This window comes from Cloeon dipterum, chromosome 3, assembly GCF_949628265.1.
Source record: "Cloeon dipterum chromosome 3, ieCloDipt1.1, whole genome shotgun sequence".
In the NCBI taxonomy this organism is placed as follows: domain Eukaryota; kingdom Metazoa; phylum Arthropoda; class Insecta; order Ephemeroptera; family Baetidae; genus Cloeon; species Cloeon dipterum.
Window position 1 is genome coordinate 31,840,000 of NC_088788.1, and position 15,589 is coordinate 31,855,588.

Consider the following 15,589-nt stretch of genomic DNA (forward strand, 5'->3'; position numbering starts at 1 on the left):
ACGGCGTGTGTTGTTTGGCAGCAGCCAAGCGGGCAGGAAGGCGCGCCGCAATTATTGCTTGGTGCCAGAAAGCGAGACGAAGTGCATTATTCAAAATTATGTGTTAGTTTTGTGAGGGATTCTTGGCCACGCGCCAGGTGATCATGCCCACCATTTGTATTGTGGCTTGCCGCCGCCGTGCATGCTGGTTCTCACCATAAATCTTCATCCCCGAGGAGGCGGGCGCGAGAGGCTCCAGAGGGTATTGCCCTCTGCCAGCCGACCGAAACCAATCTAGATTTGTCGCCCCTTTCATGATTGATTTCTGAGGGTCTGCTGTAAACAAAACTATCCCTTTCTCAGCCTGCCAAATATATCGGTGAATATGTATCCCTCTTGGTGTCAAGGAGAAAACGAAATACAAACTGCACGAGTTTCGATTTTCTGCCTCTGAGTTGGTATTTATTTACAGACGTGTGGGCACATCGCGTTAGGTCCACTTTGTGGGCGTGTAAAAATAAATGCACTTTATTTACAAGAGAAACGTTTGAGCACTCAACCAGTCCATGTCCAATGTAACAATAATTTCGTTGAATAGACAGTATGGGGAATAAACGCAAACGGATTCTGATTGAAATAGGCAAGAGTAAAAAAATCTCGATCGAAAGAGACTATGTACAATATCCTACAAATGACTAAAACTGAAGTGAGCTCGTATCGTCGCACGCGAAACAAAAACGCACACACCCTCCGCAAGCCCCGTGCGCGGTTGCAATCACAAGCAACCCACTTCGAGCAGTCGTGACGGGCGTGCATGTGTGTGTCTTTCTCTCATCGTCAGTCAGCGAAAGTCAGTCAGTTACACTCGTGTTGGTTTCTGCTCGGGTGGTGTTCAAGCGGGCAGATGACCACCCTCTCGCTGTGCCGCCGTGCCAGCTGCACTCCCATATGGGCATGAACGTTGCTCGGGGGTGGCGGGGGTGTGCTCGACGGCTCCCGCTGCCTCTTTTTCTGATGTCGCTCTGCGATGTATGCCGCCGCGTTCGCGCCTTGTGAGGGGTTCAGCTCCTTTAGGGAGTCTTCATAGCTGCCACTGCAACGCGGAACAAATTAATTAATAACTTTTTCCTCTATGACAGATTAGAGGATTATTAAGTATAATTGGAAATCAGGGATTTACTACGCGCTAAAATGATCCAGAGGTTTTATCACATAACACAAGGTGGAAAAATCCACTGACTATCCCACATTACACAGAAAAAATCATATATTTTGCATTAAACGTATGACCAATGGTACAAGAATATCCAAAGTAGCCTTAAATTTGATATTGAATGATTTTTATTTTAAAATTAAATTCAAGTGTCACTGAATGTTGTGCCAATTTTCGGATGAAACCCCTTAAAACAGTTTCAGCATTGTATTGCCCCTCTACCTAAACAGCACTATCAAGAAAGGAACACCAATTAAAATGAAAAATATTGAAGCAATGAACGGGTTGAATGTTAAAGTTTTTAACAGCTTAAGCAGACTTTTAACATCAACCGAAAGAGAAGAAATTTTTCCATCATTGTTGAAATTGCATTAATTACTCCAAAATTGTTATTATTTTTAGAAGTCAATCCAAGTTTCAAAAATTTATTTGTGTTTTTTTGTTGCAGACCATGATGATTAATCTATTTGTGCGTCTTCATCAGCATTCGTATTAGTCCAAAACAATGAATTATTTATTTTGAAATTCCCCCTCTAAGCTCAAATGTTTTTTGCAGTTGTGGGAAGACCAGAGAGCCGCATCACTTAATCCTATTGTGATCATGTCTTTTTATTCCCCCAACAGATTATTATGTCTAGCAAAGTCGTAAAAAGTTGTAGGCCAAAGGGTGAAAGTTCTCATTTGTAAAGAGAGCGCGCCGCGAGCGATGCTGTGTCTTGAGGATTCAAGTCGGATTCCTTTTGAAAAAAGCACAGATAGAATCCCCCTAAAGCAGCGAACAAAGGACTGACACAACGATAATCTCCAAATTACTGTGCCCATTGGCTAAATGGAATTTCCATCAGATAATACTGCCGCATCCTTGGCCGTTTCTGTCCACCGGAATAAGAGCACTTAATATCTCCTCTCCGCCCGTAGCAAATTAAACGCAGATTGCAAGGTTTGCGCGGACGCTCTTTGCCGCAGCTCGGCACACACGCCACGCGCGCCAGCTAATAATGTTGTCAGTGCAGGTCTCGCAGGGGACTGGAAAGCACGCAAATTGTCTGCTCTCGAGCGCTGGACGGCCGGATGCGCGCATTTACAATAATAACTGGTCCAGCGACAGACTGCTCGTGATGCTTTCGCGACGTTTGAGTGCCGCGCGCGCTGGCCAAGGGGGCAATTAAACCGCACCGTTGCCGGGACTAAAATGCACTTTTGTGCAGGCAGGCACAGTTAGTTGCTTCACTCACTAAAAGCTGCTTTGTTTTAACAAGGGGATTGCATGACTTTACGCTTGTGTTCTATATTTACTTTTGCGCAAGCCTTTACACGCGGGAGCGAAATGCACGAGTCGTTTTTTTTCGTTTCAAACTCCTCATTGAGGTTGACGGCTTGACAAATCACAGACTCTTCCCGCAGTTAAATTTAAAATCCAGCATTTTTATGAGAGGAAATTTCCGACTTTGCTTTTTGCGTATTTTAATATTACTAGATGGTTATCACAAACATTTGTAATAAATTAAAGAGTATTTCCTTACTTTGAGCTTGAAGTTTCGTGGCTGCTGGAGCACGAGCAGTTCTGGGGGTGGTGCAGGGCCACCCCTGAGTCGTGCCTGCTCATGGAAGTCATCGAGGCGATCGGCCTCTGCAGCCGGCCGACATTGGACGTCGTCCTGCTCAGCTTCAGGTCGGGATTGAGGCGTGGAAAGTGGCCACCGTTGCTGTGCTGAGAGTGCATGTCTACGTAGGAATCGGTCGTCGCGTCTTCCAGCTCCACCAGGTATGGAGGTCTCAAATTCATCGAGAAGCCCATGTGGGATGAGGGAAAGCACGGTTTTTGGTGCTTCCGGCTGGAAAAATAATTTTCAAATCATTAAAATTAACTCCAGTTCAACATTTTTTATTTAGTAATATCTAGATTGCTTTTAAAATGTGGAATTGAATTTATTCAATAATAATTTCACATTTTAATTTAATGATTTGTGCAAGGAATTAAACCCTTTCCTCCAAGCATTTTAAAAGTTTTCTTTTACAATAGCCGAGATTTCTGTGGTGAAGATTTTCAGTTGATAGTGGTGATATATACTCACAGCTTCTTTTTGCGTCGCACACATCCAAAACAGATAGCGGCAGCCAAAGCCCCAAGGAACACAAAGCAGCCCATGGCCACTGCTCCGGCCTCCACGGCTAACAGAGTCGGTCTTTGGGCCCTTGGGGTGTTTGGCAGGTCGCGAATTTCCATCGCCTGGAAGATGTCCAAGTCTCTCTTCAGCTCAGCAGAGTGTAAACCCAAAACCCTGAAAATAATCAAATGGAATTTTATTTATTTACTTCACAGTTGCACAAAACGATCTTTTGATTTCAAAGGCCAAAGCTGTGATTAGAGTGATGGATATTGAATCGCAGGGCTCACTCGGGATTAGCCAGCTTATCAAAACCACGCGTGTTTGCTTTCGTGGAAGTGTTTGTTTACTTACCTCTCCAACCGGGTCATGTCAACAACCATGTTCAAATGAGGATCCACGGCGTACAGGTAAAGGTCAGTGCTGCAATTAGAATCACAATTACACACTCTCGTCGTTGATATAATTCATCCCCCGCTCGGCGTCTCTCGACTAACATAATTAATGAGCAGCAGCGTGCATCGCATAAAAAGTCGCGAGCACTTAATCAAAACGCAGCTGTGCCGTGGAATTTAAGTTGCCAAGAAGAGTTTTGTTTGCTAAAAAGGCAGCCGATGAGATCTTGTTATTTTTAATGAGAATGTCGTTATTCAGAGACACGAATGTCCTACTTACGCATCAACCTCTTCATCAGAATCCAGCTCAAAGTGCGGCTCCAGTTTGCGGAGGCGCACATCAAGACCCGTCAGCCTGCTCAGCGCCCTGCAATGATTTAATCCTCGTGGTAAGCTACCAGCTAAGAGTGGTGTTGCTGAATAAATTGAGAGGCAGCTGTTGTGGCCACACAACTTACTGCATAATTTGGCTTGGAATAGAGGTACGATTAGCAGATTTTGCTCGGCATGCGTTATTTTTTTTTATTAAAAACAAAAATCTTCCTTTTCATTTTAAAATTCAGTCTGCTTTTGTGGAGTGATTAAAATATATTTTTCAAATTGATAGGAGCATCAACATACTTTGTGATATTTTGCGAGCTCATCTCTACTGCCATTGGTTTCGCGTTCATCACAAGCACCACCTGTTTGTTCTCGTCAAGCACATACACCTGCAAGCAAAAACTCAATGTTTGCAAAAATAGTCGCGTTTTGGAATCCCGTGGATTACGTTACGAGATCATTAATGAATAAATTAAATTAGGGTGGATGAAATTTTACACTTACTATAACATTGGCGATCACAGAATGCCCATCAGGGGCGCCGCGTCTGTCACGGGCGCGCACATCAAAGCCGAAGATCTTCCCCGCGTCTCGCGCGAAACTCGTGATACCACGGACTTGGCCAGTAATAGGGTGCACGTCGAATCTTTTCGTTTCCACGTCATCCGGTTTTTGAACTATGTGGTAACGCACCTCACCGTTCAACCCTTCATCGGCATCATACGCCTGGACACGTGAAAATTGGAACAATTAATTTCTCTTACTTTGTGTTTATTCTTCCTCTACGCATATCTAAAGAGTATTTTTTTAAACTTACATAGAGTCGGACAACTTCGTCTCCGTAGTTTGCAGACGCAGGTATGGCTGCTACTATGGGGCGGCCTTCTTGAGCACCTTCAAACCGTGGCGTGTTATCGTTTTCGTCACGGACGTGAACAACCAGACGCACTTCGTCACCTGCAACACCTTTTCCGAGAATCCCGTAAGTTTTTATTGAGCATAGGCAATGTGCGTAGTACTGGTGTGCAACCGGTTGCATAGTTAGCTTTAATTATTCAAAGTGATAAGCCGAGATTTAGCTTTACTTTTGCTTTAAAAAACACAAAGGGAGGTTATAAAAGCATTTTGGCAAAGGCAGCATGGTTTGTTTTAAAACGGTAATCAATCACATTGTGCGTTTTTGAAAAACGGCCGACCGTCAGCATTTGAGCAAATGTTTACCAAATAGTAACTAGATACCCGCACGTGGTATGGCATAACCAATCGTGCACCGCTCGACCCCAGCCCGCAAGCAAATGCGATTGATGTGCCAGAACCCAGAACCCCCATGAAAATCTATAACACACAAACAGGCGCTCCTTTGATTTAGTTTGAGAAAGGGCGATGTTTCGAGTTGGCCAACCCGCAAAATGCATTAACCGCCGGTGTGTTGACTGTGGGTTGTGTTTGGAATCGGAGCGAGAGCAGCAGGCTTTGAAGGCCGTGCCCTACTTGCCCAACGAATACATTGAGCCTCTCGTAAAATTGCCGAGCTTTATTTTCCTCCGTTTTCCGCTTTTTGACTTTTGCGCGCGCAGCTGCTTTTACATATGCGGTGGAAATGCGGCGTACTCGGCATAAAAAATCGCGCGCAACGGCATAAGATCGGAAAACGAGTGAAGAATGGGCCGAGAAACCTACCAAGATCGTCAGAAAGCATCGGATACACGAGCACTGGTTTGGAGCTTCGCGCCGCTTTCGCACGCTCGGCACGCACTTTGATGGCGTAGTAACTCTGCCGCTCGCGGTCTGGCGTGTTCATCAGGTAGACGGTCCCGTTCTTCGAGTCCACGTAGAAGTTGTTGACGTCCGGCCCTGGCAGCAGGGTGAAGGTGACGTGTTGGTTTCGGTACGACGGCGTCACGTTCAACATGGTTAGCACCAAAGGAGTGTGTGAGTTCTCCATCACTTCAACCTCAAGGTGTCTCTCTAAAAAGTAAAAAATGCCTTTTGGTGTTTTAATGGGTTTTAAAATAGTTATAAAGGATGAATCGTGAATTTTAACGGTGACAAGTATTTTAATATCTATTTAAGTTAACTGTCTAATGTTTGTTCGCGAAAATTTGGAGAAGCACTCATATAAAATATTTATTTAGATTCAAATTTTGTTTATTACGGATCAGCAGGGCAACTGTGCCCCATACATCCACATCCAGAACTTAACAAAAAATATAACAAAGCATTTTTTTTGTATTTATTTATAAAGTAGGGTTAGAAAGATTAATTAACTGTAATAGTTTAAAAACATTACCTGAAAAGATGGGATTAAGGTCAATGGCTGTTGATTCCTTGTGGTCCTTAACAGCAACGAGGACGATAGCAGATGAAGTCAAGGACGGGCTGCCCAGGTCGGAGGCGACCACCGTGATGTTGTGGATGTTAGCGCTCTCATAGTCCAGAGACGTGAGGGTGGTGATAGTTCCGTCCTTGGAGTCGATATGGAATTCTCTCCTGGGAGGGCCAGCAATACTATACAGAAGCAAACCGTTTCCGTTCCCAGTGTAGTCCGAGTCGTTGGCAAAAACTTGAAGGACAAACTGTCCTGGTGGGCCATTTTCGTCGATGGCTGTGTGGTAAATCGGCGTGCCTGTGATCTCGTCCCGACGGTTGAAGTTGAAAAATTCAGGGGCGTTGTCATTCACGTCCAGAATGTTGATCGTCACCTGAACACAAAACACAAATTTCAATGAATAAAAATATAATGAGAGAGTAACAAATTAACATACCTGGACACTGGTTTTCAGTTTTGGCTTGCCATTGTCCTCGGCCCAAACACGGAACTCGAACGAATCACCCGATTCTCTGTCAACGGTGCCCGTCGCCGTCAGGGCGCCACCTTCAGGTGAGATGGTGAAGGGCAGATCCCCTTCTTCAGGGTCGATGTAGTAAGTGACATGCGCGTTGTCTGCGAAGTCAGCATCGCTCGCATGCAGCCAACCGAGAACCCAGCCCATGTAAGTTCCCTCGGCAAGGTCGTACTGGTACCAAGGGCGTTTGAAGGTTGGTGCGTGGTCGTTCACATCCACGACGTTAACCATCAGAGACATGTTGTTGCTCAGGCCACAACAGTCAGCTGCCATGACGTCCAATTGAAACTCAGTTTCGGGAGAAAGTCTGAAGAAATGATGTGTTTAAATTTAAATTATAAAATTTAAATTAATAGGTTTCTCTTAATTGTCATTAGTTAAAAAAACCATTTTAGATGTTATCATTTCTGCGAACGTTGTGTTGTATTTTAAATATATTTTTCGAATTAGACAATATTTTCAATTTAAAAAACTCGATCAATTACCTTTTTGAAACAGTGATTTCTCCTGTGTTTGGATTTATGTTGAAAGACCGCTCTTTTTTATGCCTGGCGCTAGAAGACCTGTCCTGCTTCTCTCGTTGGTTCTCCCCGACAATTTTGTAAGTGACGACTGCATTATCTCCATCGTCCATGTCCTTGGCTTCGATTTTGATCACCGGCGATCCCATGGCAATGTTTTCCTCCAAGCTGACGACAGGGTAGTTCCTGCTCGACATGTTTTTCAGCGGCAGCACCGTATCCCTTCGCTGCTTCGCGTTGCCGTCCGCCACGGCCGCCTCGTCCAACAGCATCATTTGCACAAAGTTCGGTGCGTTATCGTTGACGTCATCCACGATGACGGTGAGCTCGACCTCTGAAGAAATGTTGCCTCGGTCAACGGCCACCAAACGTAGGTCAAACTTGGGTCTCGTCTCCCGGTCCAGAGGCTCTTTCGCCGCTAAGAAAATCTTGCCACTCTCCTGGTCGATGCGGAACTTGTTTGCCCCGTCCCCGCGGATTCTGATCTGGAACTTGGCGTTGTTGCCCAGGTCGATGTCCGCGGCGTGCACCAGGTTGTCCAGCTTGACCAGCGTATTCGGTGCGGCGTCCTCGCTGACATGGCCTGTGTAGGTTTTGTGGGAGAATCGGGGTGGGTTGTCGTTTTCATCCTCGACCGTCACCAAAACTTGGAAAATTCCGTCACCCTTGGAGCCACCACGGCCCTCGGAAATGATCGTCAGATGGTAGCTGGCTCTTTCCTCCCTGTCCAGGTCCTTCTTCGTGTACACACTCCCGTCGTTTGAAACGGTGAACAAGTCGGCCAGGTCTTTATTAACGAGAAGGAATCGCGTGTCGCGCTTGCTGTTCACGTCAGGCAGTTTGCCGACGAGCACGCCCGCGTGGTTTTCGCGCACCTTGAACTCTAAGGTTTCCAGCAGTTGGCTCCTCGGTGGAGTAAAGGTGGTAGTCAGGATTGAGGGGTCTTCAGGGTCGACTACGTGGATAGTGACGTTGGTTACGAGGGTGAATTGGCCGTCGGTCACCACGGTTTCAAACTCGTAATGCGTGCGCGTGAAATGCGACAGCTCTCGGACGACAGTTATTACTCCAGAGCGCTCTTCAATCGCAAAAGGTACTAAAAATGTAAATATTTAATTTTAATTAATTGACTAGATTAGGTTTATTTTCAATCCATTTTTATCGTAAAATCTTTTAATAATTAATTTAAAGTGTCTCATGTTGTACAGTTTCTACCTCATAAACTCTTTTCTCAAATTTTATGCACGTTTTGTTTTTATTTAATAATTATTCTTTATGAATAAAAACAACAAAAACTTCGCATGGGAATTAAAGATGGTACTAAAAACTGACCTCCGGTTCTGTAGCTGTGCAGCAAGTCGAACAAAGCAGTTTTCTTGTCAATGTTCTTGAGCCGGACGAGGCCAATGGTGGTGCCGACGGGCGCATTGCCGCCCACCCAAAACTCGTAGGGAGCGCCTACGAAGCCAGGCACGCGTTCCCCTGTGGACGAGGCGGCACTGCTCTGGCGTGACCTGGCCACGTCGATGGTGGCCACGGCCAGGGCGGTGCGGCGCTCGCTTGGGTTCGCCGGCTGATCAACCGCCTCGATCAGCAGAGTGTAGCGATCCTCGAGCAGTGGCGTGTCCACCACCAGCAGGAGACCGCTTTGGGCCTCAATGCTGAAGGGCAGCGGGAGAGGCCGGCCTAACTCATCACTCGAGTTGGCCCGCTGAACGTCGTAGGCGACCTGCCCGTTTCTACCGAGATCAGGGTCGAGAGCATTGACCTGTAACAGGTTTTTCATTTATCCTGCTGTCCATTCATAGTTTATTGGACAAGATTAATAATTTCCAATAAAATTCTCTTGAGGTTGCAAGAAGTGAACAGTACAAAATGTACAAAAATGTACGAACTGCCCATAATCTCCCTATTTTAAATTTTAATACTTCCTTTTCCCTGTAATCCCTTGCAATCGTATTTTACATATTTTTTATATTAACTTAGCAGTTCAAAAATAGTGCTTTTACAGCAGAGACAATGAATTTTCCAATTTTTATTACCTGTCCTATGACCTCTCCGATGGGAGCGTCTGACGACACCTGGAAGTGGTAGACATTTGACGGCTGGAAGACTGGGTTGTTATCGTTGGCATCAAGCAGAGTCACCCAAACGGCGGCTGACCGCGAGCCAGGCTCTGGGCTCGGCTTTTTTTCTTTGGCACGTACTCGCATTCGCAACGAGGACTGCTTTTCACGATCTAATTGCGTCTGGTTTTTAACGGTGAGCCATCCTGTGTGTGGATCGATCAAAAACGCCTTGTTTGGGTCTTCCAACTCATAACTAAACTCTCCGTTTTCACCCTAGAAATTAAGTAAAAAAAATTGCCATGAGAAATCAATTTTCGTGATCGAGCTTGAATTCCTCGACATGGAAAAACGGCAAATTTTTACTTTCGCAATTTAAAATTGTGTTTGAAAATGAAAGAACAATGCTTTAAATACCTTGTCAGGATCTCTTGCAGCCACCTGCAGTACGCTAAAGCCATTCGGTAGATTTTCCACGATGGAAATATTGTATATTTCCACTTCAAAATTAGGAGCATTGTCATTAACGTCGAGAATCGTGACTTCGAGTCTTGCGGTGCCTTGGCGGGCAGGGTTGTCCTTCTGCGAGGCCCGTAGAGCAAGAGAGAAACGTTCACTGGTCAGGGCTTCCCTGTCGATGGCCCGAATGACAAAAAGCGAGCCATTGATCGGGTCGATCCAGAAGATGTCCTGAGTGTTTCCTGCCACGATGGAGTACCTTATGGTCGCATTGATCGCCTCGTCCTGGTCCTCTGCATATATCGGCGGGGACAAGATCACTTCTTGGTGCATTACGGCACCCTATAACATTTTGTCCAACTTTATTGTTTCAATAGGTTGCAACAAACGAGTAGGATCCGCAGAACTTAAACTTTGTTAAATAAGCAAAACAGTTAAAATTGTATGAAAATTTTAGATTAAACTCAATAACTTCTTAAGTCATGTTTAATGTTGATATTTTAAGACTTCAGTTTCTATATGTGGTGTTTTGCGTGATAGGAATGAACTTTCAAAATAATAAAACTAAACTGAATCAAAAATCAACCTAAAGAAAGAATGCTGTAATGAAGTTTACTGTAAACGCTATGAACAAACATCTATATATTTTATATATATATACATTTAAGTTTTAACATATTTGGAAAAAAACATAATTTAGATACTTAAAAAATTGTTATATATTATTAACATTTATAATTCAATAATATAGTCTTAAAAATTGAAAAAATCAATTAAATGTAATAATAAATTGAATTTTAAGATATAATGAACTGCAAATTAATTATAATATTAGTCAAAATATTTGTTTTTGCAACTTTCTTTGTTAATTTTTAATTATTTTTAATTTTTCACATAAAACGCATGCTATTTTAAAGGATTAAATAGAAGAAGCGGAATGAATGGTAGTGTGATTGCCGACTGCCTTTGTCGAGTCTATGTACTTACCGCGGGGTACGCCGGCATCTCAGGTATTTTGACTTTGTACACGTCCTTGGTGAAGCGTGGGCTGAGATCGTCGTTGTCCCTGACTGTGACCCTGACCACGGTGGTCGCATTGTTCGGCGGGGTGCCGCGATCCTGGAATTTGCATTGCCAATATTAATGCGCAGATATTTGCGAGGCGATCGCTGGAATTCGCTGCTGCCTTTTTCCGGCCGTCGCTCTCTCGTCAGGGGTGGAAAGTGCCGTCGGCCGTTGGCGGCCCAGACGAAGAGCAGAACAACATAATTATCGCAGGGCATTTCAGCGAATCGCACAATTTGCATTTCCATCGATGAATCACGTTCTATTATTATCATTATCAGATGCAGGTCGAACACGTTCCATGCGGCCAGTTTGACGCCTTAAGCTCGCCAGGCCAGTCGCATACAAATTAGCTCCCTCGGCAAACAGCACCTCGGCTATTATTACACTTGAAAAGTCGCTTGCCGTTTCCTCTCCACCCTTCTCGCAGCAAGCACTGTCATTTTCTGTTCCTTCGAATGGATGTTCTATTCTAACAGAAGACAGAAACTTTTTGCTTTGACCCACCGCTGCCCTGTTTCATTTCCCAGAACGAATTGCTTTGTTTTCCTCACAAAACTGAATATTAAAAATGTGTCCGTCTCTCTGATCAAACATCAGACAAACTCTGCTAAAAACAAATATTGGCATTTTTCATGCGTAGCACTCTTGTTCATTTTCCACAGTCCCAAGAACACCAGGAAAAACAAAGCCGTATTTTGATAGCAAAAAGCAAAATACTTTCGCTAACATCCAGGAAAGCAGCCAAGAATTATAAATAACAATTCACCAAGGGAAAAAAATGTTACGCAAAAGATGTATGGTATTCACGCTGTCTAAACAAAAATGTAATGAAAAACCTGACTCTTGGATTTTATTTCCTTAAACTGAGCTAAATTCGTTTTATATAGCCATGTATATATATTATATCATCTCCTTACTATTTTGCTTTTCTACGTGAGGTATTTAAAGAAAATGTTGGACTGACACTGCTATTCAGTCTCTGACCCTGATGTTGCTGCAACTCTTTATTTTTAAGATAAAAAACAGAGGTGAATGTGACATGACTGTGAATGCAAAAAGCATCATCATTATTCTTGCTTAACTTTGACAGTGAAATTTTACTTCCAAAGCTTGGCATATGTGCTCATGATGAGCAAAACTTGACCGAGACGAATGTTGAACAAACTAGAGGCAATTACCGCAGCTTCGGAACTCTTTGACACTCGCCGCGGCTGTAACGCTGGTCGCTCTTTCCACTTTTTTCGTGAGCAAGGTCGGCGGCGCGCGCGAGATAAGTTTTGCCGTCATGCCGACACGCGGTGCTCATTGCGAACCGCTGAATTTGACCTAGTTGCCCTGGCTCATGTTCCTAATGCCCACCGAGATCAAATCTGCATCCGTCGCAATGTGCTCTTGCCGGTAAATGGCGAGTGTGTGCGCGCCGAGTGCGAGCGAGCCGGTGCAACCGAGAGAATCGTTCAGTTCCGCGTCACCAGCAGCCGCTCAGATGGATGAGTTCCTCAACAATCTCCGTCGGGAAAAGCAAATTATCGTGCGACAGGAAATTGTGTATGCACGTACCAGTACGCGACATTCGCGGCTGAACGGTAATGAGAGTTAACTGCGAGCGCTTGTTTGATTTCGCGGTGAATGAAATCGACTGAAAGTTGATTTGTTGCATTGTTAGCTTCTTAATCTATTCCATTTTACTAACTAGTCCATCAAATTACATTGAATGACTGTATGCAAATATTGAGATTGATTGATTTAATTAATTTACTAAATCTTATAACACGTTTGTTTTTTATTTTACTTCAAATAGTTTTGTACGTAACTAAAATTAACATAAAAACACGTCTTCACAAAACGAATTGCTTTTCTAGACATCACGAAGGAACGAGCAGGGTTCTAAAAATAGGCAGGAACTTTTGATATGTTTCATATTTTACTAAAACATTTATATCCGATTTTTCTGTTTTTGAAAGCAAAACTCTAACTATCTCAAGATTGCAATGATTTTCAAGCCATCAAATGAACTGCTGGGTTTGCGGTTTTTTTATTTACTTTGAACGTTGTTTTCCCAAACGTTTTTGAAAATAAAAACAAAACTTTTTATATCCCACCTATTATTTAATTCAGGTTGACTTCTGAGATATCCTGATGTATTTTGTTTTATTAAATAAACCTAAATATGTCGACTTTACTATCTCACATAATCGTAATATGTATTTAGAAATTAGAAATAATGATATTAATTTCAATCGGAAATCAACAATGAGTTTCTTTGCTCAATAATGTGAGTGTTTCAATTCAATAGATGGCCCTTTCCGTTTTATCAGGGTGCATTTCGAGTGTGATTTTCATTGATTTATAAGGGTTTGAGGGTGAGTCGTAATTCTTTTCGTGCAATTTAGTTCAAGGTTAACGCACAAGCATTAAAATCGACAGGCCAAGAAGATAGATTGCAAAGTACGCCACGGGCGACGCATTCATTTGGAAAATTAGGCAATCAGTTGAGTGTGCATGTGGTGAGGCAGGCCCGACAAGAGTAATCTTCAATATGCACTTATCCCCGGAATATTCGCCGTCAATGGCAATTCGCGTCCTTGAACTTCTTGCGCGAATGTGTATCCCTTGTCGTGCTTGAGGAGACAAACGAGAGCGGAAAGTGGATGCGAGCAAGTGATTCGAGTGCTCCGCTCGCTGTTTTTCCACCTGATAACTCGACGGCCAATCAATTTGCCGCATCCTCGCAAGCAATAGACTCAAATTTATGGCATTGCTGCTTGGGCTAAATGGGGCTTTCCTCTCGAGCAAAGGCATCTCCTTTGATACAAAGGACGACGCCGCAAAAACACATACACACACGTATCCGGTTTTCTATCACTCCTGCAGCAGGTAGAACGAACTGGGGATATAAATTGCAGAAAAAGCGAGAGGGAGGAGGAGCAGCAGCCGCAGCCGTCGTCGAGCCGAATATAGGTCAGAGGCCAAGGTCGTGCGCCGCCGGTGCCGCGCATTTAAATATTTTCCGCGGCAATTGGTGCAAAAATTGATTTTTAAGCGAATGGTTTGCTGGATAAGCGGCGGCGGAATATTCAATTTGCTAATGCTGCCGGCGAGAGATAGCGCGAGTCAAGGTGGTCTTGATTGCGTCGAAATGCATTTTCATCAGCTTATCGACTTAATTGCCGACCGAATGAGTTTGTCTGCTTGCGGAAAGATAGCAGCGTAAATATGCATGAACTCACCGAGGCCACAATCGTCAAATTGAATTCCGTGTCGCCAGCGTCGTAGTCTAAAGGTGACTTCAAGATCAGGGCAGCCCTGTTGTTGCTCTCCAAAATGAAGTGACCGTGGTCGTCGCCGCCCGACAGAAGGGAATACTGCACGTCGGAATTCGGGGTGTTCGGCTTGTCATTGTCGATGGCGTGGATTCCTCTGAATATCGTCAGCCCTGTGTGTGCATCAGTTTAAAATTAAATTAAAACCTATCAAAAATGGTATAATTTCTTGAAGCAACATTTTAACCGGCAATAGTAACGTGTCAGCTTAATTTCAAGTTCAGTGCAAAAAATATTTACCTGATGCAACATATTTTTTCCTAACGTAGTTCTAGAGTTAAATCGGGAGAAACAATATGTATATTTTGCTAGCTTGCTTTGAAAATAAGTAACTGCTCATTAGAGAGCCTAATATTTTCCTTAAATAAAATCGAGAGACGAGTGTGGTTACAAACAATCTCTTTAATACTATTAAATTAAATATTAAAAAACTGTCACTTCCCTGTAATTTGGAAAATAAATAAGAACATTGCACTTATCAATAACATATCAATTCACCAGTTGCATAAACCCCAAGTGTTCGAAGCCACCAACAGATGGCGCCACCGTAGACTTTCGATTTTAAGGCACTTCCGCTGTGATTTCAGACTCAATCTAGCTACCGTGCATTCTTCAATTAATTTGCTAATTTTTGACGAGCTGAAAACCAAAATCGGTTCAGCTAATCGCCGTAGAATCGTAAAAAACTATTTTTTGAAATAAAAAATATTTTCCAACGTTTCTACGGCGAATGGCTGAACCGATTTTGGTTTTCAGCACGTCAAAAATTAGCAAATTAATTAAAAAAAGCAAAATAGCTAGATTGAGTCTAAAATCGCAGCGGAAATGCCTTAAAACCGCTTAAAACAAAATTTTTAAGAAAGTCTGTGGTTGCGCCATCTGTTGGCGGCTTCGATAACTAAGGGTTTATGCAACTGGTCAATTAAGTGATAATAGGGCTCAGCGTGGCGTGAGATATATTTGTATTGAACGTTGTCTGTCAGCCCATTCTTCTCTATGCATATAATATATTGACGAAAGTATGATTTTTAAATATGAAGCTTGTATGACTTGTACAGGAAGAATAGACAGTGGTAATAATTAAGGCATTCTTAAGAAATACAAGCCATGATGAATAATTCTTATAAAATCTGGATTAAAGATAAACCGTACATTCTTAGACTAATTCCAGCAAATACGTAAGAGATTTGGGTAAAATTATGACACATTCTTTCAATGCAAGTGCTTTGAGTTTGCACCAAATGCAAGCTGATGAGGGTTCAAAACCTGAAACATACTTTCCAGTAAAGT

The 15,589-nt window shown here is 43.3% G+C and overlaps 1 protein-coding gene across 2 annotated transcripts in view; it reads right to left on the bottom strand.

The window, feature by feature from the left end:
* Positions 1-413: 413 nt before the first annotated feature.
* Positions 414-15,589, bottom strand: part of Cad89D (cadherin-89D) — a 45,752-nt gene continuing 30,576 nt past the window's right edge. For both annotated transcript variants that reach the window (XM_065482202.1, XM_065482203.1), the window contains exons 6-22: positions 14,207-14,412; positions 10,896-11,027; positions 9,867-10,250; positions 9,426-9,725; positions 8,716-9,151; positions 7,348-8,479; positions 6,782-7,169; positions 6,307-6,718; positions 5,697-5,984; positions 4,834-4,982; positions 4,521-4,742; positions 4,317-4,405; positions 3,976-4,062; positions 3,655-3,723; positions 3,268-3,474; positions 2,716-3,027; positions 414-1,072 (exon numbers count right to left, since the gene is read on the bottom strand). In XM_065482202.1, the coding sequence (XP_065338274.1) occupies positions 835-1,072; positions 2,716-3,027; positions 3,268-3,474; positions 3,655-3,723; positions 3,976-4,062; positions 4,317-4,405; positions 4,521-4,742; positions 4,834-4,982; positions 5,697-5,984; positions 6,307-6,718; positions 6,782-7,169; positions 7,348-8,479; positions 8,716-9,151; positions 9,426-9,725; positions 9,867-10,250; positions 10,896-11,027; positions 14,207-14,412 (5,051 nt within the window). In that variant the 3' untranslated portion in view covers positions 414-834. The remainder of the gene's footprint in view (positions 1,073-2,715; positions 3,028-3,267; positions 3,475-3,654; positions 3,724-3,975; positions 4,063-4,316; positions 4,406-4,520; positions 4,743-4,833; positions 4,983-5,696; positions 5,985-6,306; positions 6,719-6,781; positions 7,170-7,347; positions 8,480-8,715; positions 9,152-9,425; positions 9,726-9,866; positions 10,251-10,895; positions 11,028-14,206; positions 14,413-15,589) is intronic.